This window comes from Chamaea fasciata, unplaced genomic scaffold (assembly GCF_029207755.1).
Source record: "Chamaea fasciata isolate MVZ Bird 193981 ecotype frontalis unplaced genomic scaffold, bChaFas1.0.hap1 SCAF_14, whole genome shotgun sequence".
NCBI lineage: Eukaryota > Metazoa > Chordata > Aves > Passeriformes > Sylviidae > Chamaea > Chamaea fasciata.
This window is the reverse complement of record NW_027094099.1, coordinates 10479812-10503224: the sequence shown is the minus strand read 5'-3', so window position 1 is coordinate 10503224 and position 23413 is coordinate 10479812. Positions and strand designations below refer to the sequence as shown.

At 39.4% G+C, this 23413-nt stretch overlaps 1 protein-coding gene across 1 annotated transcript; it reads right to left on the bottom strand.

Annotated features, from left to right (window-relative positions):
- Positions 1-10394: 10394 nt before the first annotated feature.
- HDC (histidine decarboxylase) lies at positions 10395-19940 on the bottom strand. The gene is made up of 12 exons (XM_066196132.1): positions 19852-19940; positions 18867-19039; positions 17728-17841; positions 16857-16979; positions 15908-16042; positions 14887-15030; positions 14570-14636; positions 13631-13793; positions 13435-13525; positions 12188-12286; positions 11397-11498; positions 10395-11208 (listed from the first exon to the last, which is right to left on the bottom strand). Exons 1-12 carry the CDS (start codon positions 19877-19879, stop codon positions 10447-10449), a joined length of 2001 nt encoding a protein of 666 aa, XP_066052229.1. The 5' UTR covers positions 19880-19940; the 3' UTR covers positions 10395-10446.
- Positions 19941-23413: the final 3473 nt, after the last annotated feature.

Genomic DNA, 23413 nt, shown 5'->3' with positions numbered 1-23413 from the left:
GCGGGGCCGGCCCGGCCCGGCTCCCCCTGCGCTGTCCGGCTCCCCCTCTCCCGGTCCGGCTACCGCGGTGCTGCCCGGCTCGGCTCCCCCGCTCCTGTCCCGGCTCCCCCGCTCCTGTCCCGGCTCTCCCGCTCCCAGCCCGGCTGCCCCGGCAGTCCCGAGGGAGCGGCAGCTGGAGCGGCCGGGCTCGGAGGCAGCCCCGGGAGACACGGCCCCAGAGCTGACCGAATCCAACACACCTGGATTTCTTTTCCACGAAGGGCTCTTGAGCAGCAACCCGGCTTGGAAAAAGTCACGTTTAAAAAAAATTTCTCTGAAAAGTATACTGAAAGCACACCACATGGTTATTTTTAGTCACCAAGTACGCATAAAGAATTTTATTAAGCCTGTAGTTGACAAATTCAACTTTACCAAAAGTTCCAGTATTTCATACATTGACAATTCAGATTTTTAAACTACAACCTAAAGAGTTTGTGATTCACCTAAAAGAATATTTAAATTCTTTAATTACTGAAGCGGTTTTTCAAGAATATCCCAAACAATTTCAAATTCTGGCTTCTCAAAATCCATATTGTGATATGATGAAAAGACACGCTAAATTTAAAACCTACACTGGTTAGCTCCTAGTAGACCTGTACATTAGTTTCTCTGAAAAACCTCTCCATGATGAAATCAACAGACTTATCTTCAAAAATACCTCTATCTCAACAGAAATAGTCTACAAGAAGCGTGGTTGCAACCGGCTCTACTCATATTTAGTATATCCCACTTAGCCTTTTATTCTGCATTTCCTTTACTCTGGACATAAGTTCACTTAAATAATTTCACTTTGCCAAGTAAAAAGCAGACATAGAAAAAATCTGTCTTTTCCAGATTATTCTGTTTAAAGTTGTGAAAAATCTGTATCTTTCTTCCAACATGATTTTTGGTTCTGCTGTTATCATCCATGAAGTGCCTTGCTCAATGCTCCTCCAGCCTATGCTCTGCTCTCCAGAGTTCCTACAGTGGGGCACGGCTTGAACAGACACAATATTTAATATTATTTCTACATGCACAATTGCATGTAGTGCTGGTGAACTCACCATACATATCTATAGCAGGAAAGGGTAAACATCACCAGTGGTTACATATATTAAAACATAAGCTATGGTCTTAGAATACAGCAAATCAGCCACAGTTTTAACATGCTTTAGATACACAGGTAACCATGGTTTATTCTACTAGGTAATTATTCATTCAGCAGTTTGTCTTTTTGGCACGGGTAAACACTACACCTTCCCAGGACAAATAACACAGTGTGAGTTTATATAGGTCTCAGAGAAAAGTAGATTATTTTAATTGGCACAATACCAAATATGCATTACCCAGTTTCATACGACTGCAGAACTTTCTCATAGCTCGCTCAGCTTGTTAGGACTCATTTGTAACATTAATTGCATCAAACACTATTCTTGTTCCAAAAAGTATACCAGGGTTATTTTTTCAAGTTTCAAAAAGAAATTTTCTTCATGCTATTTAATTCCTAGTTACCAATTTTTGTCATCTAATTAAAAAAAAAATAAAAAAACCCATGAAGTTTATACTAGTTCTGCTCAAATTCTTGCTTTTTGGTTCAGTTGATTTTGCTAAGGTCACTCTACTCACATTGACCTTCTGAAAAAATTAATGATTGGCTTGTGGCTAAATCCAAAGGTCTTGCTTCCTTTTCTGTCCTTTTCAACTTATCAGCTAGTTTTGGACCTTTGAATCATTCTTTATCAACTCAGTTTACATAGTTTTTCTGACTCTGCACAACCCTTCTTTCCCCACTTACTACATAGGTCTGATGCTTTATAGAGTCCTCACCATCACAGCAACAAGCTTTTGCTGAATGCTCCAACATTTTTTAAAATTTTTCTTCTGGGTTGCATTTTTTCTGTTTAGATTTTTTTTTTTTAGTGAAAACATTCTTTCCATATCTCATAGGTCTCTTTCTTCCTTTTTTAGGGGTAGGTCCTCATGGACACAAGCCAATCTTCATCTAAGCACAATGAAAGCAGAATTTTTTTTCCTTTTACTAACTGGTACATTAGCAGTCTGACCATGAAGCCTTTACTCATGATAAATAGCATTTTCCTCCCAGCCTTTATGCCAGTCGTCTGACCCCCAGACTGCCCTAACCATCTACAATGCACCCTAGAGGTATGGCTACACTTCTGTCCTCACTTGACCATCTTCTGAATCACTGGAAAAAAACCCTCATTTGTCTCCTTAAGCAGTTACTTATTGTTTCTTTGCTTACATCTTTTTATTCCTTAACATCCAATACAGGCATCAGTTTGCATTTGTAGTGTGTGAAAGTGTCGTTCCTTACAGTTCCCTCTGGCATCAAAACAGGAGTTCTCTTGCTTTTTGTATAGTAGGCAGCTCTTTATTCCTCTACTCCTACAAGAAGGACTTGATCTAGCAGTGTACATTTTAACAGAGACATAAATCAAGGAGCACAACACCAGTAATGATTGTCCAGATTTAGAGAAAGCCAAGTTCATTCATTCAAATACAAGAAGTTTATGTAAACATGTGGTTGTCTAAGCAGGCACGGAACTTTTCGGATCAAAAATCTTTTTATAAAGATCCCATGGTTAGTTTTATTACATAAAATTGCGAGAATTATTGTAACACCTTGAAAGCTCACCTCATTAACCAAAAGCTTGACAATTAGTTTTAAATTATGTGCTGATCTAGTAAAAATACTTTCTTCCTCTGCAAACCTCACCTTAGTATGGGATTTTAACTTGAAACAGAAGAAAGAGCTTCACATTGCTATTGCTATTGCTATTCATTTAGCCTATGAATTTTAACTAGCAAGTTGTGATTTGTTTTTTTTTAATGGGGCTCTATGCATGTTTCGTAATAGTCTATCCATCACTTTTGAATGACACAAGGTGCCTTGAAAGCTTATATAAAACCACTTCATTCTGACCACTAGGTAATGCATTTAAAACAGTGTAGTCCCAGCTACTGAGGAGCAACATTCTGGCCCAACAGCATGAGAGAATAGGATACTAAGTAGTAAAAATCTAGCTTAAAACTAGAGAACTAGAAAAAGCAACAGGAGACATAGTAGAGAGAAATCATCCTTGGCAACGAAACCAGATTTACTGAAGTTCAAAGTATAGACTCATCTATGTTATAGGACAATATCTTGTCTTAGCTTCACCTATCTTATCTCTAAGACATCTCTATTAGAGAAACAGAAGTTTCAGTGGCTTTTCCTACTGCTTAGATGTGAATTTCCATCTGCCCAGTAACTGAGGCACTCAATTGTTATTTAGATTTGTAGTGTGGTACAGCAACATGTGTGACTTGGGGGATATGATTCTAAGGCTAAGGAACAGCTTACCCTTTCTTACCAGTATTTCTGTTATATTACTGATTTTAAAAAAAATTGGTAAATCTAGTGTGAGCTAGTCTTAACATTTCCATCTACTCAACAGTTTTTACGTTACTTACAGAAACTTAATCTGTGCAAAAATACAAACGTAAGAGACTTCAGTTCCTTCCTTCTACTGCCTTGTCAAGGATACTGCTTGCTAAATTCCAACAGACCATCGCCCCCAGGAAGAGAATTTGGCCCAGCAAATCTTATCTGTTAGCTTTGAGAAACAACACAGAAGAATCGAGTAAGCTTCTTAGAAAGCAAACTTCAAACTTCCTGAAGTTCAAAAGTCTGAACTGTTCCAAATGGAAAGAATAAATGCATCTGGAAAGATTAAAATTACGTTTTCCCGCTCCTTTAAGCTCATAATTTTGCAGTTAACTCTGAACTCTAAAAAGAGTCAAAATATTATTACCCACAATTAAAACAATTTCTCTAATTTAAAATATCTTACTTTAACTTGTGACTTATTATGGAGCGAAAGCAGTGTACTATTGTCAAAGTACTTCAAAAGATATTTCTATTTTAATTTAATAAGTCTTACTTTATCATTCTTCACACTCAAAAGATATAATTAAATGTATCCAACTAAACAAGCTGCGTATATAAAATGGCAGGAAATTCTTTCTCCCTAATCCCAGCTTCACCAAACCCGATTTAATCTTTAAATTTCCTAACAAATTCCACATGGCTTCTGCCTATTTATCTTCTGTAGTTATTGAAGGATCCTATAGTTTTCCCCAGGCACCAGTTCTGGATATTTCTTGGGAGATTTTCTGCTTCTCCTTGTCAGGACATCTTCCCTGTGTGACATGCTAATGCCAAATTGTCCATCAGACTGAACAGAGTCTGCTGCTATGGAGTTTTGACTACAGAATGAAACACTCATATGAGCACAAGAACTAAGATGAAACCGATCTCCTGTATTTTTGTGCAATCCCTATGGTAAATGCTAAATCATAAACATAAACCTTTATTTACTACATTCACATTTACTACAATCACAGATGAGGATTTAAATGGAATCTCCATTATGTGGACACACTGGTATCTAATAGCTCTGCCCCTTTTTGCTAGGGCATTTAAGGAGTCTCTTTATTTCTATCCTGCTAGCTATTATCATGAAACTCATAAAAACCTAATGCCATTGAGACTTATGACCCTTTCCCAAGTGTGCCTGAAAGCAGCCAGCAGGTTCAAGTTGCAGGGAGGGAAAGGAGAGAGCAGACACATATAGATGCACATACGCAACCCATGGCCGTGTAACCTCATGTTCCTGGAAGAAAGGCCAAAACCTTCCTTGTCCTTAAGAAATCAAACCTCCTCTGGTGAAAGTAGATGACTTCTGTAGATGTTTTCTACAGGAAAGTTAGGTAGCAATACATCAAATTTTTGTAAGGTTGTAAGTCTGTTGGTATCAGGCAATTCTTAGTGCATCATTTTATTTAAGCAAACATTGCACTTCATATGTATTTGTTAAAATGTCTTTAAAAATTAACTGCCAAATGCAATCAAAAAATGCATTTCAACATATATAATATAATATGCCAATATTAATCTGGATTGCACTGAATTTCAACCATGTCTGATAACTTAGGAAATAATTTAACTCATTTTTTTGGGACCCACGTACCTGGAATACTAAAAGAATATAGAGAAATACAGTTATGTAGCCCCACCCAAAGTAAGGCTCAGGAACTGAGCCAAGGAAACAGAACAGGTAGTAGAGGTGCATAAACATGAAGGGCAGGACATCAGTCAGTGAGGAGATAGAAGTTGCAAAGAAATAGAAAACACAATGACAGAGCTATGGTGAGATAATTGTTAGACTAAATTTTTGGCTTAAAAGTACTAAAAAAAAAAGTTTGGAACTTTTTTGAGCAAATAAAATAGGTCTTGTTGACTGAATCCACCTGATTTCAGGAAGATAAACGTTTCCACTGTCGTTCTGGCCAATCATAAACTATGTTACATCAAAGAAATGACTGACTTAATAATTAATTTCTTTTCCTCCCTGAGTTTGCAGAAATCTGCATTCTGATTAGCTGCACTGTATGTGCATATAAAGATGAGTTTCAGCATACACATAAATACCTGGTTTAATTTTAGATGTCACGTTTCTATTATAGAAAGGTGACAGAGCTGAATGAAGTTCTATGAAGGCAAAGGATTTGGTGGCCATAATCCCTGACATTTTACACTCTGTCTTTTGCAGAGGCAGTGCAGTGCTGACTACTGAAAAATGCTGGAGGTTCATGCAGCAAGAGGCACATCACTTGGTGGGATAGATTTCGTTCAGCCCAGTATTTCCATGTATACCGTAACACGATCTGCCAACATGTTCTAGGGTCAGTACTGTGACAATACTTTCTCTCAGGGCTGCCAAGTGGACTTCATGGCTCTAGGACATTTAAAATTTCTTTCATCTCAAATATATGGTCTTGCAACACTGCCCATTGTACTAAAGCATTTAAAATTTGAAAACCACTTCACATCTTTCTTGAAGAATATTTATAGAAATTGTTAATATGGCTTTGCTGTGCCCCTGACATAACACCTGCATTCAGTTTCCTCCTCACTCACACTAGAGTTAGAACTGCAGCCATGTCACATTATACAAATTCTAGCTTCTTTAACCATTGTGTGAGTGGCAACTGCAAGCAAGCTACTGACCCTGTAATTTGAAGGGGTTTATTCATGTGAAAGAGGCTGAAGTACCCTTACACTAAACCTGATGGCAGAGCTCACCTATTCAGTTTGCTGCTGCCCAGGCAATAAAGGCTGTGAGAGCAAAGCCTCTTCCCCCATTCCTCTTTCTAAGAAAACACTGTTCTTTGATAAGCACACCCTGTCATTTGATGGTGTTCTTGGCAGCACCTTGAACATTGCTCATACTGCACCGCCTTTGAAAACTTTGCTGAGTATAATCTTGCCTTGATGGTAAGATAGCAACAAATTATACAAGGAGGATTTGAGTGTCTCCTTCAGAGGGTTTAATAAATTCATGGGGAGTTTTATGCTGAATCCGAGTCAAGCTTAAGTTAGTGGTGAAAAAACCCCACTGGATTTGGACACATGGATGTTAATTACTCTTCCATCATAAATGAAAAAAAAATGGCAAAGTCAAAATTTGGTGGAAATGAATACTTTTAAATTCTCAGCTAAGCTTTCTGCTTAATCCTTACCCTTTCATGTCCCCATGGTGACTCCAGTTTTTGACAGGTAATTTCTCAGCAGAGGAGAGAGCAAAAAGCTTGCTATGACTGGGGTATCTGTACTAACCCAGCTAACTGAACTCTGAGCTAACTCTGCTGGCATAGCTCTGGAATGAGCTTCGCTCTGTGTCTGTCATGAACCAACAGAATTCAAAATCTATTAATGGGATGGAAATATTTTCTCAACTTCATGAAAGAGAATGAGAAAGGCTCCTTTAGGAAGTTCTCTAAAAGGAGAGGAGATAATTCCTGAGCTTTGACAGCTCCCTTCTCTGATCCTGGAGAGCACATCTGTTCTGATGAAACCCAACCATGTCTATCCAAGAAAGATGAGGATGGGCTCAGTGCCAAGAATTTAGTTACCATCCAGCACCAGGAATCTCTCACATGTCACTACAGAATATTCAAATTTTGTTCCTAGAATTTCATAGCAGTTGCTTCTAACACCTCTGCAACAGAAAGATGAGTCTCACTGTGACTCAGACAACTTCACGTAGAGTTTCTTTAGCCAGTTATAAAAGAGCAGAGAGCTAAATCTAAGCTCACCACTGAATCCAAAATAGTTTAAGAATTTTAGTTTCAATAGACCAGAAACCACCATAGTATCAAAGATACCGTCCTCTGACCACTGGTCTAAATGACAGGTCATGATATGGAGTAGCTGAGATCCATGAATCCATATGCAAATGCATATGTATAGTATTGTCATTTTATGCTACCCCACTCACACCTCTCATCTTCTGTGGAGTGTAGCAGATCTCCTGTATACCTCCAGTTTAACACACAAATCTGGACTGTCTGTATGGCTTTGTCTAATGAGTCATGACATGTTTATTCCCAGCCACGTTGCACCATTTTATCTTTCAAAAGCAATGCCATTAACATAAAGGAACATAAAAGAGCTTGTAACAGAATGCAGCAAAGGCACCCTGTAACATCTCAATTTCTAGATTTTAGGAGGGACCTGGGCAATCCACTAGAGCAGACCTCCTTGGAAATTCTAGTCACAGGAGTGACTTGCTCCTTTTGAAGGAGACTTTTTTCAAGGTTGGTGATTGCAAAGTATTCCAGTGCTGCCAAATCAGCTGCAACTGGACCAGCAAGTCAACTCACCTGGCTGTGCTACTAGAAATCCTGATGCATTACAGATTTGTGAGCATCATCCCTCAGAAGTAAGGAAAGATGTGGAAAAATACCAATAAACTGCTGATGTAAGCACAGTGTCAGTAGTGCCAGAGCATGTATGTACTGACCTTCATCTCCTGAACCTCTGCCAGGCACAGAGGGGGGAAAATGGAATGGCTTGAACTCTGCTGTGAGTAGGTTTGGTGATTTATCTCTGCACAGACTATGAACCTGGTTCCTACATTTACAAAAATTATTTTCGTTAATAGATACTTCACACTCCTTTCCTACTGGGAAGGGAAAAGAAGAATTTAAGATGTAGGCATGTAGGGAAAGGAGATCAAGCTGTTTCTTATTATTTCCTTATTCCTTCCTCTGTATTAATTCCAGTATTGGTCCTAATATGACTCCTCAATAAGTCAGTTCTACTCAGTGACTCACCCCAAAAATATGGCCCAGTTTTTTACTGGCTTAGTGAGCTGAATCCATCACTGTACTGTCAGAAGAGCATCAGAGCTGGAGCAAGGGAGGCAGTGGAACTAGAAGGTCACATGAGGACAGGGAAACAGAATGACCCCTTTTGGCAGCACCAATTAATTAGAACAGGTCAACCTATCTGATCTGATTGAAACCTTAGAGAAAAACAGTGGTAAATCTGCAAATAAACCTTTAGAATAAATTGTAGTAGCTATTAATTTGAAATGTGACAGAAGGAGATTTGAAACTGAAAAACAAAGCTTGAAGGCTTCAATTTAGCAATCCTGAAAAATACCCAGCTGGGATTTTCCGTGGGAATGGTCAGGTGAAACAAAGAAAGAACAAACCCAGCTGACACGTTACACAGGTTCACTGAAGCCACCAGTCGTCCAGGCTGAGTGCATCTCTCTGCCATTCATCAGTAATTAGGTAAGTGTTGTTTTGTTGTATAATTATCGTCCCTTGAGCTGGCTGCAATGGTGCATTCTGACTTGCAGCAGTACAGTGAAGATTCCTGTTAAACCATAACAAAACAGAAAAAAGAGAAGAGGCTGTCTGCACAGAAAATGCTGCAGCCTGGAGCATCCTATGTCAGTCAGCATGAGGAGTGCTTTCCCATGCTCTCTTTCTACGTACCTTTCTCTCAATTAACTGTACATTGAGCCTGAATCCAAATTTAACACAAACTTCCAGTTCCTTGTTGCCCTCTGGTGACATCTCGTGGATCATAGCTAGATGTCTTTGTCTTTTGACAAACCCTGCAAAGCCTTGAGCTGAAAACCTTCGTGAGAAACATAGCTGGAGAACAGTGGAAAATATTTATCTCAAGGAGTAGCTTAGAAACTCAATATCTTCTGAAAAACCTGGTGAGCAAACCAAGTATATATTGTGTGAAGATTTACAAGTTTTAAAACAAATTAGCCCTGAATAAGGCAGACAAAAGTCCCTCAAAATGTTACATTCACGATCAATAAACCTGAGGGTTTCAGCTCTCCAGGCTGTTGATTACAAAGGGACTGCCATCCTCACTGTGTGTTTATTGCTTTATTATGTAAACAGAAAGATTTAATAGCACTATTAAAAGTGATATGAAACGTGGTTATCGATTTTTTAGTAGAAATAAAGTGCGAATATGAGATTGTCCTAATGAAACAGAGCTATTCCAACTCTAGAGTCTAGACGTTAACCAGGCTCATTATTTATATAACCTGGGAATAGTTGTTCTGGATCAGAGGGAAGATCCATCTGCCTTCAAGACAGGGTGACTGCAGGTGTCTGAAAACAACTACAAGGAAAGCAGTGAGCATCTAGCAGTGCTTTCCAAGAATAAAGTCCTAGCAAGCGCCATGCTTCCTGACTCAACTGTACTATCCCTAAATTGAAATTTGCCCCAATAGATTTTTCTCCCTCCCCCAATTTTTTATATATATAAATCACCGGTCTCTTGTAGCAAAACATTTGTTTCTGTATAGAGACCCTTTCTTCCATAATGTCCCTTTAGTTCTCTGTTATGAGAGAGAGGGAAATACCATTCCTGCTCTCTTTCCTCATGCATTTGTGATGTACAGACCTTAGGTAATGCTGAGAAAGGCCACAGGTGCTTTGCAAGGGCAACTGTTTTGCAACATGGTTGCACAAAGCCTTCCTTAGCTGATTAGAGCAGATGGACTGGCAGGGCTGCTGTGTTTAACTCTGGGAAAATTGCCCTACTGCAGCAAAATCTCTTGGAGGAGTTACATCCTTCTTTTTTGCGCAGTTCACAATGATGTTGGCATTGTCTGCTCACACAGATCCTCACATCAGTCTGGACAGTTTAAGTCAAGGTATGAACACCGCACCCCCCTACCCCCAAAAAACCCCCAACCTGTGGTGCAAATAGAGGCCTAAATTGTTTATCCCCTCCTGAGGCCAGCATACTTTGACAAAGTGGTTCCAGCCTACCAGCTGGAAACTGTCCATTACCAGGACTGGTAAGGTAGAAATTGGCATTTTCTTTACCACAGTCTACAAAACAGAAAGTTTCATGTTATAGGCCTACAAGATTTATTTGACATTTTAATCTATAAATACATGAGGTTTTCACCAGTGAAAGCACAGGCATTTTCTCAGTGGTCATTGCCACAGCTTACATTTTGAACAAAAGAACATGTAGTATTGCATGTGAATAAGCAGACTTTGGTTCTCTTTCTAAGGACCAAGCTCTCTTACTTGTTAAACAATGGCTTGGAGAGGACAACAAGGCAGCTGAAGGCCACACTGAATGCTGCACTCTGGAAAGCTTGGGACACTGTAGAATTTAATTAGTTTTTTGAAGGCACCTTTTTTAAACATCATCATGTCTTCAGGCAGCCTGGAAAGAACTCTGGCATTTGCACGAGACTCCTTCTTGTCAGTGGCTGCTGCTTTGGAGTTACATTGCTCCAGATTGTCAGTCATTGGCACACTGGTGCAGCTAAGGGATCGTGCTGTCTTTTTCTTGCCTTGAACAGACAAATAACTGAACAAAAAAGAGGTTAACTTATGTTTGGTCACATCTTGGACATCTTCTGGAAAACAGTCATCCAGAGGATCCTCTTGACCTTTCACCTGCTGACTAATCACACATGTACTGGGACTTACTGATACCTTCTTAGGCTGAACTACTGTTTTTCTGGAAGGTGTTTTGTGATTCCCTCCATCTAAATAAAGCTGAGGAACATTACTGATGGCATCAGAAGTAGGCTGAACTATTGTAGTGGGGATTCCTGCCCCATCACCAGAATTGATGTAGTGTGACCCATAATTCTGGCTAATGATTTGGGCTGCAGTGTGTTGAATGATGCTCCAGTCCTGCAGAATATCTTCCCTGGTTGTGAACTGAGATGTCACTGTAAAGCGAATGATGAACTTGTCATGGATGGTTGCTGGAATGAGGAAGAGCCTGCCAGAACTGCTCAGTTCTTTCAGGAGGTTTTCTGTCAGCCAGTTGGGACCCTGTTTTAAATATGAATAATAATAAAAAAAAAATACTACAGTTAGAATTTCCAGTGACATCCAAACATATCTAAGAATTGCAATCACAAATTCTTACATGGAAGTATATTCACAGTTATTAATGTCTGGGGAGAGATCAGCTGTGGCCACTTCCTTCCAAAGAGACATGCAAAAGGGCCAGTCCTTACCTTTAAGCGAAATACAACCAGTCCCAGGTGTCTCTTGGCAGGAATTTCAAAGAGTGGGTCACTTCTAACCAAGGATTCAAAGAATTTGGCTGTTTCAGTACCCTATAATTAAGGAAAAAAAAGTTATCTATTTGTTTATCACAAACCCACTGTAAGACGCTAAACTGGGTACTTAAAAGGAATTCCTTGCCTTACTAAAACACATCATTCCAATGCATGAATAAGAGCAAACGGAAAAATTACATCAAAGCTAAGAATTTTAAAGTCTGTCTCTATTTGCCCAAACCCTTGACAACGAACATGAGTAACTGGCCTGTACATAGGAATTTTCTAGAAGGAGGTTTGAAAACAGAATGTGCCTTCTCATATTAGAGTCCTTTTGCACACTCATTGATCCACAATGTGACCCCTCATATTTACACTCCATCAGAGACTTAAGCCTGTACATTTTCATAGTCGTGGGTTCAGCTATTCATCACAGCCTGCCTCCCAAAGAGCTGCCACTTGACCTCAAAGACAGCTTCTCCTTTGAGACTATGGCTCAGTAAAGTGCAGAAGGCAGTGTCTGACCAAGCCCCTTTCCATTGTCCAGTGCTGTCAAGAAGGGGACTGGAAATGTTTTATCTACACAGTCAATCTTTGCAGATTATTTTAGAGTAAAACCAGCTCACATTTAGAATTCACATGGAAGCTTTGCTTGTGAGAGGATTTCTGTTACTCCTCTCTGCATCCCTGAGTTTACTAATCTCACCCACCAAGAGCTGAACACAACACACTGGTAATTCACACACCTGTCTGACATGAGCTTGAAGCTTTTTCACCCCAAAAGAACGAAGCACAAACCAAAGCTTCAAAGAACGAAATCGACGACTCAGTGGAATTTGCCAGTGCTGTGAAAACACAACAGTGCATCAGTGAGTGCAGAAACAACAGAAAGGAGAGTTCCTCTTCCACTGCCACATCTCTTGCTTCAGACTCAGGTCAGAAACCTCTCTTGAGATGAACAGCGTCATATTACTGAAAATCCGCTAAGCCTAGGAAACAACCATCAAAGAAACACTGTGTCCCCATATTTTTCAATTATTTGCAAAAATAAGATTTGGGCTTTCCCCCCTAATTTATGACCTCGATATGCTTAGAATTTTAAATTAATTACCAGCTTATAACAACAACGTTTAGCATTTAAGAACCTAATCAATTTAAGATGTGGCCATTTACACTTTAGGACTGACTAGTGCACACTTCAGCTCCTGAACATTTTCCCAAATCAACCATAAATAGGAAGATTTGATACTGGGGAAGACAGTTGCAGACAAAGTGACACCTGCTCCAAGGAAAAGAGTAAGAAAACATGCAAAGTAGTATCTCAGGGGAGCTGTACAATCACGTGCAGGATCCAATTTAACCACAAGAGGGACTCTATCTTTTTTTCTGTCCCTCCCTCTCTCCACTCTAGTGAAAAGCACTATTGATTTCAAGAAAACAATTATCTTTTCAGGACTAGGGTGAGATCATAGCAGAAAAAATTGGCAGTGAATATTCCTTTGTATTACTGTACTGAAATCTGCTGTAAGATGTATCTGCAGTGAAATGCCTCTTAGCTCTCCTATGAATACCTTAATCTAAGAAAAAATGTAATTCGTTCCCCTGCTGTTTCAGAGCATGGGTTTTCCATTGCTTACTCCTTTCTCTCTTTTATTGCATATCAAAGATACAAGAAATCCACCAAAAATGGCACCAGTAGGAATTACTTCAGCAACACAATACACAGAAATGACCCTTTGCATTAGAAAGGCAAGGCTGGATCTGTGTAAAAATCTTAAGTACTTCAGTCGGAAAGCAATTTCATAATTAAACTTCATAACCAGGACTTACTACAAAGTTTTGCTCTTTTCTCTGCATTAGGATCTCAGTATACTTTGGTTTATGTATTAAGACCAGTTATAAGATAATCATACTCCAGAATGTAAGAGGAATTTAACAGTCTGTTTGAAAATTTTATAAGCAATATAAAATATCAACTTAAATAATAACTTACCATGAAGTCAATTGCAGCTCCTGAATTGGCATGTCTGAGGTAGACAGGGTTAACACTGAAGGTTTGATGTAGCTTGTATTTATCTTTAACCCTATCAATTGTAGAAGGAACTAGATTTAGCAAAATAAGTGCAGAGAAGAACTTTGCAATTTGCATGTTACCCTTTTGGTGTTGCTTGTGCTTTGACTATACTCACCAAAATCCAGTGCAGTCAAAATGGACCATCATCCACTTAGAAGGATTGAAAGTAAAGGAATCTGCATATTCAATTCCATCCAAAAACAATCGAAATTCAGGACATACAAATGCTGTTCCTGCATATGCAGCATCAATATGAAGCCAGAGTCCCTCAGCATCACCTGTTGGAATTGCGATTCTTGTTATGTAAGGGTATAGGGAAACAAAGTGCATGCTAATCTCTCCTCTCTGCAAACCAGGTGCAGTGTTTTGGAGGAGGCAGACCAGCAACTGACAACCTAGTTTTATTCTAAAGATGAGGATCCACAATACCAAAATATAGGGTAACACTGAAACCAGGTGGACTCTGCAACAAAATTCACTATTCTACATTTTGTGTGAGTGTCTTTTTAGCATTTGATTTCTTTCACCTGCTCTTTCCCCTGTACCCCTTGGTTGCACAAAGCCAAAATAAAGTCATAGTGGCAAGCAAAAAAGGACCCAGAAATAGAAACCACAATCTGACCTATAAGAGAAAGCTCCTCAGGTCTTCAGCAGCTACTGGTCAGAATTTATGGAGGAATAGAATTGGCAACCATGTCAAGGTTACCTATGAAACTGGTTGATAAAGAGGATGTCCTACCAGAATCTACCTCCAAAACTCCTTTGCTAGATTAAATATTAATGTATCCATCCTACAACAGTACCACACGGTCTATATTTCCTGAATAACCACATTAAGTATTTATCAGTTGGCAAATTTCATCCATCTTGAATAGAATGTATTTTAGCATCCTAATCTAAATCTCACAGAAATCACTGAAATCTTGTACTGACTTCAGCCTTCCCTGAGACAGGTCTGAAAAACTCAGCTCTCCTTGGTTTTGGCATGAAAAAGTCTAAGAGTATCTTCTAGATACTTTCATAGATCAAAATCAGGGGGAAAAAAGACACTTACAAACTGGACCCAGTTCTGATAGATTGTCAAAAGCACAGACACCAGTTGTACCCAAAGTTGCACAAACCTAGAAAAAAACAAACCCGTTATAATGGATTTGGTTTCTTTTAACACATGGATGCAGCACTTTAAAAGTGGGCAGTTTATTGCAGACAGTCAAAATATTTTTTTAATTTAATAAAATAGAAATTCTTGTATACATTTGAATCTTCAGCTGATGTATTTTAACACAACAAGAAATTTTTTGTATATCATTTCATGTCGACATTAAGAATATAACAGTATGTCAATACCCCCCACCAGAAAGTTGAACATACAAAGACTGGCACTAGGCCTTTCTTTCTGTCTTCTGCGATAGCTTTCTTCAAAGTTTCACCTCTGAGGGAAAAGTTCTCATCCACAGGCAGAAATTTTATCTTCACAAGAGAAATCAAGCCAGCCTTTTCTACAGAGGAATGTGCCTTTAAAATAAGAAAAACAGTAAGAACTCAAGCTCTGAAGCTGCACAGCTGTGGTAAGTTATGGCTTTATGAAGAACAGTGGTGGCAAGAAATACAGAGATAATGACCTTACTGTAATCCATATTAATACAAGTCTGAAAGCATCTTCTTTGTAACTGTATGAAATAGTACACTGTAATTCCAAAGAATGCTTCATTTACTAGGGTACTGGTTTCTAAAATATAAGAATAGGCATCCTCATCTTGTGTTTGGGGGGCCATTTATCAAAACTCAGCTCTTAAAGGAGCCTCTAGAAAAGAATCAACCTCAGTTTATTCCCTTCTCCCTGCTGCAAGAAGATAAATCCCCTGAAGTGTGTTTACTTCTGGATAGAGCAAAACACCTGACAAGACAAAGTTCTTTTAGTTATATGAGTGTCTCTCCTGTGGCAATTTTCCCGGGGGAATATAATTGCTCAGTTCAGGAGGCCAAGGACAGAACAAGTTTGCTGGCAAAAGCCAACAGTGGAGCCCACAATCAGAAGCAGCATTTAGGTAACAATACCCTGGGCATGCCTGTCTCTGAGGGGAAGGAGGCTGGGAAGAAACATGAGATGAAGCAGCATGAGATCAGCACCTAGTTCCTGGAGTAAGGCTTTGTGAAAAACAGGAAGGAAGTGCAGAAATCAATAATGTGAAACAATCTCTTGAGGACTGCCAAGACCCTAAAAGCCTCGCCTCATACTGATTTAGCTTCCCCATTTGCAGAAAGCAACAGTAGGGGAACTGGTCCATGCTTGTGAGGCATTCCTGTGTTCTGCAGAAATGTGACTCCACATGGCAAAGGCTGAGTGAGACAACAGAAGCAATTTGTTTTCCTTGGAGTCATAAGAACCTACTTGATTAGATGCATAAGCGATGAGGCGAGAATTGAGCGAGGACTCATCAGTGTCTGGTTCAGACACCTTCATCTCCAGAATTTTGTTCTTCCTTGCTGCCAGCAGTGCAACCAAGGTTGATTCACTCACAGTGCTCTGCAAAGACATTGCTCATTTACCGCATCTGCTACTTCATTGCTAATTTGCCAGGGATCTGCTGAAATCAGTGAAGTGTCCAGCTACCCACCCCCACTTTTATTCCTCCCCCTGCTTTTCTCTGACACAGTGGAGAGTCATTAGCTGATGAGCAGCTCTCTGGGCCAGCAACACAAAACAAAGCCCTTCAACTGCTGTCTATTTTAACGTGCAGCACCAAGTTCTGGGGAGTAAATAAGCTACGTTTTCCTTTTGTTCTACAGATAAAACGTTGCATTTTCCATAAAATTACAAACATGATCAAAGCCCCTATAATAACAAAGCCCCTATTATAACAGCAGCACTGATTGCAGGAAACTCTTGCTTACACCTTCTGGAAGGAGGTAACAGTTCAGGCCTTGATCTTGCACCTCTCAGAGACAAAAACTACACATGAGAAAAAGAAAAATAATTTCTTGTGTGGCTAAGGACTGTGGCAGAAGGATAGTGACATGGATTCCTTCTCTAATTATGTAAGAATCACTTTAGTGCAAAATTTGGTGATGTGAAGCAGAAGAAATGAAATCTAACTCATTTATCCTTGAAAAGACCACAAGAATACCTACTGTTTGGCCATAACCCAGCACTAAAAGCAATATCAGTTTCTAGTCTATAATCTTCCACATTTAATATTAAAATGGGGGGAAATAATGCCAAATTGGGATTCAGACGCATATAGAAAATTTTGTTGGTCTTGTCTCTAGGAAAACTATCACCCAGAAAGAAATTCACTTGAAAATAAAATGTTGATGAAGACATCTCTAATCTCCCCTACCTGTAATACTCCTCCCCCCACACTGTCAGGATGGTGGTGCAGGAATTTATCTGGAAGGCCCAGCATTTTAGCCAGCCAATCCATCACATTCATTTCCAGTTCTGTACAGGCTGGGCTGGAGGCCTAGAAAAAATTTAAAAAGGAGAATCAGGCTGTAATTCACCCTCGGCACTGATCCCTTGTCCAGCTGAGAGCTAAGAGAGGCAAGGAGCTAATCTGATACAGCTACATGGAGACCACACCCACCAATTTCTTATAGGTTTATGAGCTTCCACTTTCTTAAACGGAGTTACACATCTAAAACCTGGGCAACTTTGGCACTGGGGAAAACATTGGCTTCAGAAACTACTGCAGTGTGCGGAATCATAAGCAAGTAGTGGTCTGTAGCTGCACCAGGAGGATACAACATACACAAATATTCTGGCTCAGGCCATCAAACAATTATTTTCAGAAGAGGAAAAATAGGAAGTGTGTTCTCCCAAGGGAGCAAGAGAACTGGAATGGAGCCCAATCTAGTCTGCAATCATGGATGGTGGCTGCTCTATTGCTTACACTGCTTGTGTAACTGTCTTGGCACTGACACTAGATGACAACGAACAATGCTCACAGTGGGATATGCAAAGAATTTGAAAACAGACATTTCTAGCATATTTTCTTCATTCACCTCTTACTACGAGGTAATGCTTGTTCTTATATGTTCTTTTGGTTTGTTTTTTTACAAGTGACAATTTTCATTTACGCAACAACATACAAATAAACAAATTTAAACAAATAATTATACTGACTCAGAGAACAAGAAAGAACGACTATGATCTGCTCTAGCATATTGCACACAGGAGAGAGATGTCTATAATAGCCCCAAAAAATTTACCCATGTGAATCCCAAGCAGTTAATTGCATCAGCCAACATATCTCCAAGGAGTGAAGGCCAGGAAGTTAGAGCTGGAAAGTAGGCATGCATGTGTGGACTTTGCCAATGGACTACCTAGAATAGAATTATGTAGAAGTTAAGTCTGAAAATGTCACAAAACTTTGCATGAGATGTAGTGGTTAGTATCTGTTTAAAGTGAGAGAAAAGGATTACAGCAACATAATACGTGCAACTATACATCTCCTAGCAGAGAGCTGCAAAGATAATATCAACGGGGGAGCAGCACTAGCAGATGATAACACTGCACTATTAACAGATAAATTGCCAATAACAGCAAAAACATTTATCTGAATTAAACAGGCAGACAAAGATTCTGAACAGGAAAGAATGTTGTGCCATCTTTGAAAGATCAGGGCCAGAAAGATTTATCAAAATATATATCTTTATAAAGGGAATCCTTGCAACAAAACTGCTCATTTTGTCAAACAATAACTTGCCTTTAGTTACACACAGCAATTTACAACTATATAAACCCTTCTATACACCTGAAGGAGCTTGTGTGGGGGACACCAGAATTACATATAATCTGATTGCCTCTCCTACATCAGATCAAGTTTCTGCAAATATCTATTAAAAAATTTGAGAACAGGCTGAAAAAGTTTCTTACATAAAACATACAATTTGGCAATATGATCTCCCTTAGCAGAATCTGCATTATCTCTGTACAAGAGGAAGTAGACTTTTACATTCAAAGCGCAGGAGACTACCCTTGTATGTACATGAAATTGGGCTAGAGTTGTTTCACCTTGCTGTGCTGAGTTTCCACATCTCTGAAATTAAGATTATATGGTTCAGCAGGCAGAGACGTTATGAAGCTAATGATTTTCTCATACTGGTGAATTTGTTTCCCTATAAGCAAATATGAGTTATATACAAAGTAGTTTAAAAATACACTCACAATCTAACCCCTAAAATTAGTTAGGAACACAACTGTGGACATAACATCTACAAGATTTATGTTATGTTTTTGGGTACTTTATTTAAAACAATGTTCTGCAGAACCTGTGCATTCCCAGGATTTGGTGTTCACTCCAGGTAGTAATGGCTCTTTCCTGTCATGATTATACTTTATTTCTTACCCCTGGCATAATAATCTTCTCTATATCTCCAAAGATGTTGTCCCAGCTGTCTGGGTCCATTGGGGCAGAGTCTGGCAGCTGGGCTCTCATGTAGCCTGGCTGCACATCAGGAGTGACCCGTCTCTCTCTCACATTGCTCAGGTACTGGCAAATGTAATCCACCATCTCTTTCCCTGGAAGAGGCAAACCAGTGTTTTCAGTTTCAGTCAGGCAAACACTAACTAGCAGTACCAGCACTTCACACAACCTGTCCTTAGCATCGGAGAAAGATTCCAATGGCATTGGAATACTGCTCCTAGCTCCTCCCTCCTACACCCTACTTGTCCCATCTAATAATGTTCTAAAACAGGCTCAAAGGGTTTTTTCAGTGTCATCATTGAATTGTACAAATGTACCTTTAAAACACAATCACAGTACAGGTACAGTTTGTTTGGTTACTGAAAGGATAGATTTTCTTGCCTACAAATTAACTAAAGTTGCATTTCACAGGAATTAAATTTTCATAATGTCCTACACTTCCTTGGCATTATAGCAAAGCCCCTTTTGCATCCTCTGATCAGCTGCATAGCTTCACACCTTTTCTCCACTTTTTAAGGCAATCTCCTGCAGCCCTGGAACCAAAGGTTCTCCATCTCCAATAACTGTCCAAGTACCACTGCTGTCTCAAGGCAGGGTGTTAGCAAGGAAAGAGCTACTGTGCATAACCCTTAGCACAAGTTTATTCAGAATTACAGCTTGGCAGCTTTCCCACAGCATCTTAGATGTAAGACCAAAAGGCTAAATTACCCACAGACTCTAAATCTATTCATTTAAACTCAACCCTGGGATACATTTCTGCCTCATCTCAGCAGATCCAAGTGCCAGGGACAAGCAGATAAATAAAGAGCATATAGCTCATCCTAATTTGGGGTATCACTTGCAGCCCTACAACAGCTGATCTCCATGAACAAATGTCACCTATTTGCAAGAGCCATGGCTCACTCACCTCTCTGTCGGTACTCCTCAGGCTCCATGCTGATTCCGTAGGAATGCACCTATGCAGACCTGGGCCACAACCTTTTGGGAGCTGTGGTCAGTTTGGTCTGGTGCCCTGCCAGCTGCTTCCCCCTTTATAGCTGCCTTTATCTCTCAGACTCACACAATCTGGAAAAGGTTTAACAGGCAGGTTATTGGTGAGTGTTTATCTAACTCCTCCCAGCTGGAGGTTTTTACAATCTCTCTTGTTCTCATCTGTGCTCTTTTGATGTGTAAGATAGTATATCACTAAGAGGAACTGCCTCTGCACTTTCTCATTTTCTATCAGTCTTTCAGAAGTCTCACAGTAATCCATGCCATGACTATGAGGCACAATAACATGAGACTTGTGGGAGAGAAAAAGCTCAAAAGCCTTCAAACCAAATAAAAGCTAGCAAATGTTACACCAGCACACGCAGCTACTGTGCTAGCAGTACTCATTAAAACAAGGTACCAGCATAGAAAAAATCTGACATGGGAGACAGGGATTTTCCTAAGAATTGTTTTGAGAACTCTTTTTTTTTCTGAAAAAAGAGTATACCTACATCCCCACAAGTTTTCAGCCCTTATGTTGCCAGTCCCATGCTGCTGGAAGGAAAGGCTTCACAGTTATTGCCAGTTCCAGAACTACAGTGTGAAGCAGCAATGATCCTCTTTGTGACTTTCCTGCTCTTCAGATCAGAGCAACTTACACTAAGCAGGGTAATGTTCCTCCATAGATATCACCCCAGACCACTGGGCTGGGAAAATGCACCTTTTCCTTCACTGTGTTTTCTCTCCTCCCTTATGATATGCATAAACACTGGGATTTAGTCTTGTCTCTCCAGAGTTTCTCAAAGCCCTCCCCCTGGATGGTTCTCAGTTTGAAAGAACAGCCTTATAGATTGCTTCTTGTTCCAGTTTTGGGACCTGCAAATACATCCTGACCTCTCCAGCAGCACAGTCTTTGACACTACTCAATGTTGAAACCTTACCCATCTTCACTTGCTCTACACTGCACCAGGCAGCTCTGTAAAAAGACAGAGGTACGACTTGTGGACTAAGCACCAGAAATTATTTCCCATAGAATATATTCTTGCCTATTTTTGCCATACCCCAGGCTCCTGCTTGGGGCCAGTGCTGCTGGAGACAGGATGCCAGGCTAGGCAGAGCCTGTGTCTGATACCTGACAGCAGTTTTGCTGTTCTCTCACAGGAGAGAACTGGCTGCCAGGGAGCTTTGATTCTCTGCCCCAGGTACTCTAATGCAGCACAATCACTTACATAGTTCTACAAAGTTTTTACATTGTTCTCAGAGCACATTGTCTACAGAATAGTGTGAAACCTTTCCTAGTTTCTGCTGCAATTAGATACTTGAGAAGGAACTGGTTTATAGATATGAGAAAAGATGCCCTTTTCTCATAGATGTGTGCACACACATCAGATTTATGTACTGAAATTAAAAAAACCCCGAATTGATAAAAAGGCATTGAGAGAAGTGCAAAAAACTACTATACGCATATTCATCTGTTTTATCTCATATTGCTCTGGAAACATTAGGAAAGAAGTAATAAGCTGCCCATATGTTTAATAGGAATTTATGAATATCTCTTGGCTGTACTGTAAATGATCTCATAAAGGGGAACAAGCTAAGAAGGGACAGGCATCAAGCACAGGACCAACTCAAAATGAGCCCAAAGTTCTCAAAAACTCTGATTTTAGCTCATTGCAAGTGATTAATATGCTAATATATCTGGACATCGTTCAAAGAAACAGATAGTAGCTAACTACATTTATGTTTTTAATTTGGAACAGCAAATAAGGAATGGTATTTTTAACAATGTTTTCAGAGCTGAACTACATAATAAATATCTCATGTAACATATATCCTACACTTTAGCTCAAAGGTGACAGTTTCATTGGGTTGATCTCTTGTTCTGTGCAGAAGAGAACAAACAGCAGGTCCTGCTCGGAACTAAAACAAAATAGCTGATAATGGATTACAGGTAGGGTAAATACTGCTGGTGATAAATAAGGTTTTGTTATAGCTACACTGCACTCAGAAGGGTTTTGCTATGGACAATGAGGAAGAGAATATTTGCTCACAGGAAACAGAATGAATAGAAAAGGTTCATTTCATTGTTTGGTGCCAACATCTGCTGTCACAACCGTGGGAAACTCTCCACTTGGATGCGAACGTTGCCACTATCACCACTCAAACACTGCCTCTCTTATCATTAAGAAATCATAGAGATTACACTGTTGTTAAATTTGTGGGATGTGAGGACTAAAACATTATTTTGATCACAAAATAATTAATTGGAGCAATGCCCAAGCAGCAAATTTCCCTTGGTTAACTGGTTCCTCAATCTGCTTGTGACATAATGGGATAGTTCCTGAAAAAAAAAAAAACCTAAAATAGAGCAATTTCCAGTTAACCACTGCAAAAGGTTTGCTTCAAGTCCTAGTACTATCATGATGATGTCCTTGAAAATAATTCTTCTAAAACCCACCATCATATATTTCCCATTTTTATCTTTTATTTTTAGCTCAAATTTGCCAATCAAAATCAAATTTACGAAATACAAAAATATTTAGAATTTTTCCTAACTGCCAAATCTATCAACCCAAGTCAAATTTTGACCAGTTCAACAAAGTTTTGTACAGTAAAATGCAATCTTTTCCCCATTCCTCCCTCCTACTATTTAAGGCCATTCTATACCCAAAACAGTTTTTTCATGTTTTCCCAGATGCCTAACACAGAACAGCTTTGACCCTCTGATTCACACACAAACCAATTGAATTGATTCTACACTATATATATGTGGAAAAGATATTTAATTGTAAAATAGAAAAAGTAGGCCAGAGTACAGTTTTAAGGGTAATTCTTCCGTGTACAGTATAGATAAACCAGACTTTTTACTTAAGTTTATATAAACAATTCCATAAAAGCAGTGAACATGGAACAAAGCAAAGCACAAAGAGTTTTATCTTACAAAAAACGGATCTGCACAGTAGTTCAAAATTTAATGTAACATAGCACTGAACAATCTTAAGGCAGCTCAGTCTAAGCACAGGACTAGAAGCCAGGAACTCCTGAGATCCATTCCCAGGTGACCACAGGTTCATGTGGTGTTAAGCCAGTCACTGAACACTCCCTTGTGTTGCACTTAAACCAGTTATAAAATTGAGACAATAACACTCACTTACCTGCCTCAGGCAGTGCAGTAAGGGTTCTTTAAAAGATTTTACAATGCTCTGAAGATGTAACGTGCCATATAAATTTTACGCATAATAGATCACTGCACAGACACACACAAACACAGTATCACAGTGAGTAACAATGATGCTGGGTAGGAAGAGCATCACTACAACATAAAAAAAATACTTGTCCAATTGTGTAATTAAAATGCAAAAGTCCGTTAAAAAAATGTATCACTGAAGTAATTTCAAGGCTATTGGGGAAGAGAGATCAATAGGGATATTCTAAAATAGCTACTATTTGTGTTCCAGTGGAGACATTCTTTTCTACTCATTAATGAACTTTAAAATGTT

Bases quoted from the DNA above. Each gene is read 5' to 3' on its own strand.
- HDC (XM_066196132.1), bottom strand. From the start codon at position 19,879: ATGGAGCCTGAGGAGTACCGACAGAGAG. The intron at 16,980-17,727 runs GTAAATTTTTTG...AATTTTTTCTAG, and splicing joins ACTGCTTGGGATTCACATGG to GCCTCCAGCCCAGCCTGTAC. The intron at 12,287-13,434 runs GTAAGTTATTAT...GTGTTTTCACAG, and splicing joins GAGCTGCAATTGACTTCATG to CACTGGCAAATTCCACTGAG.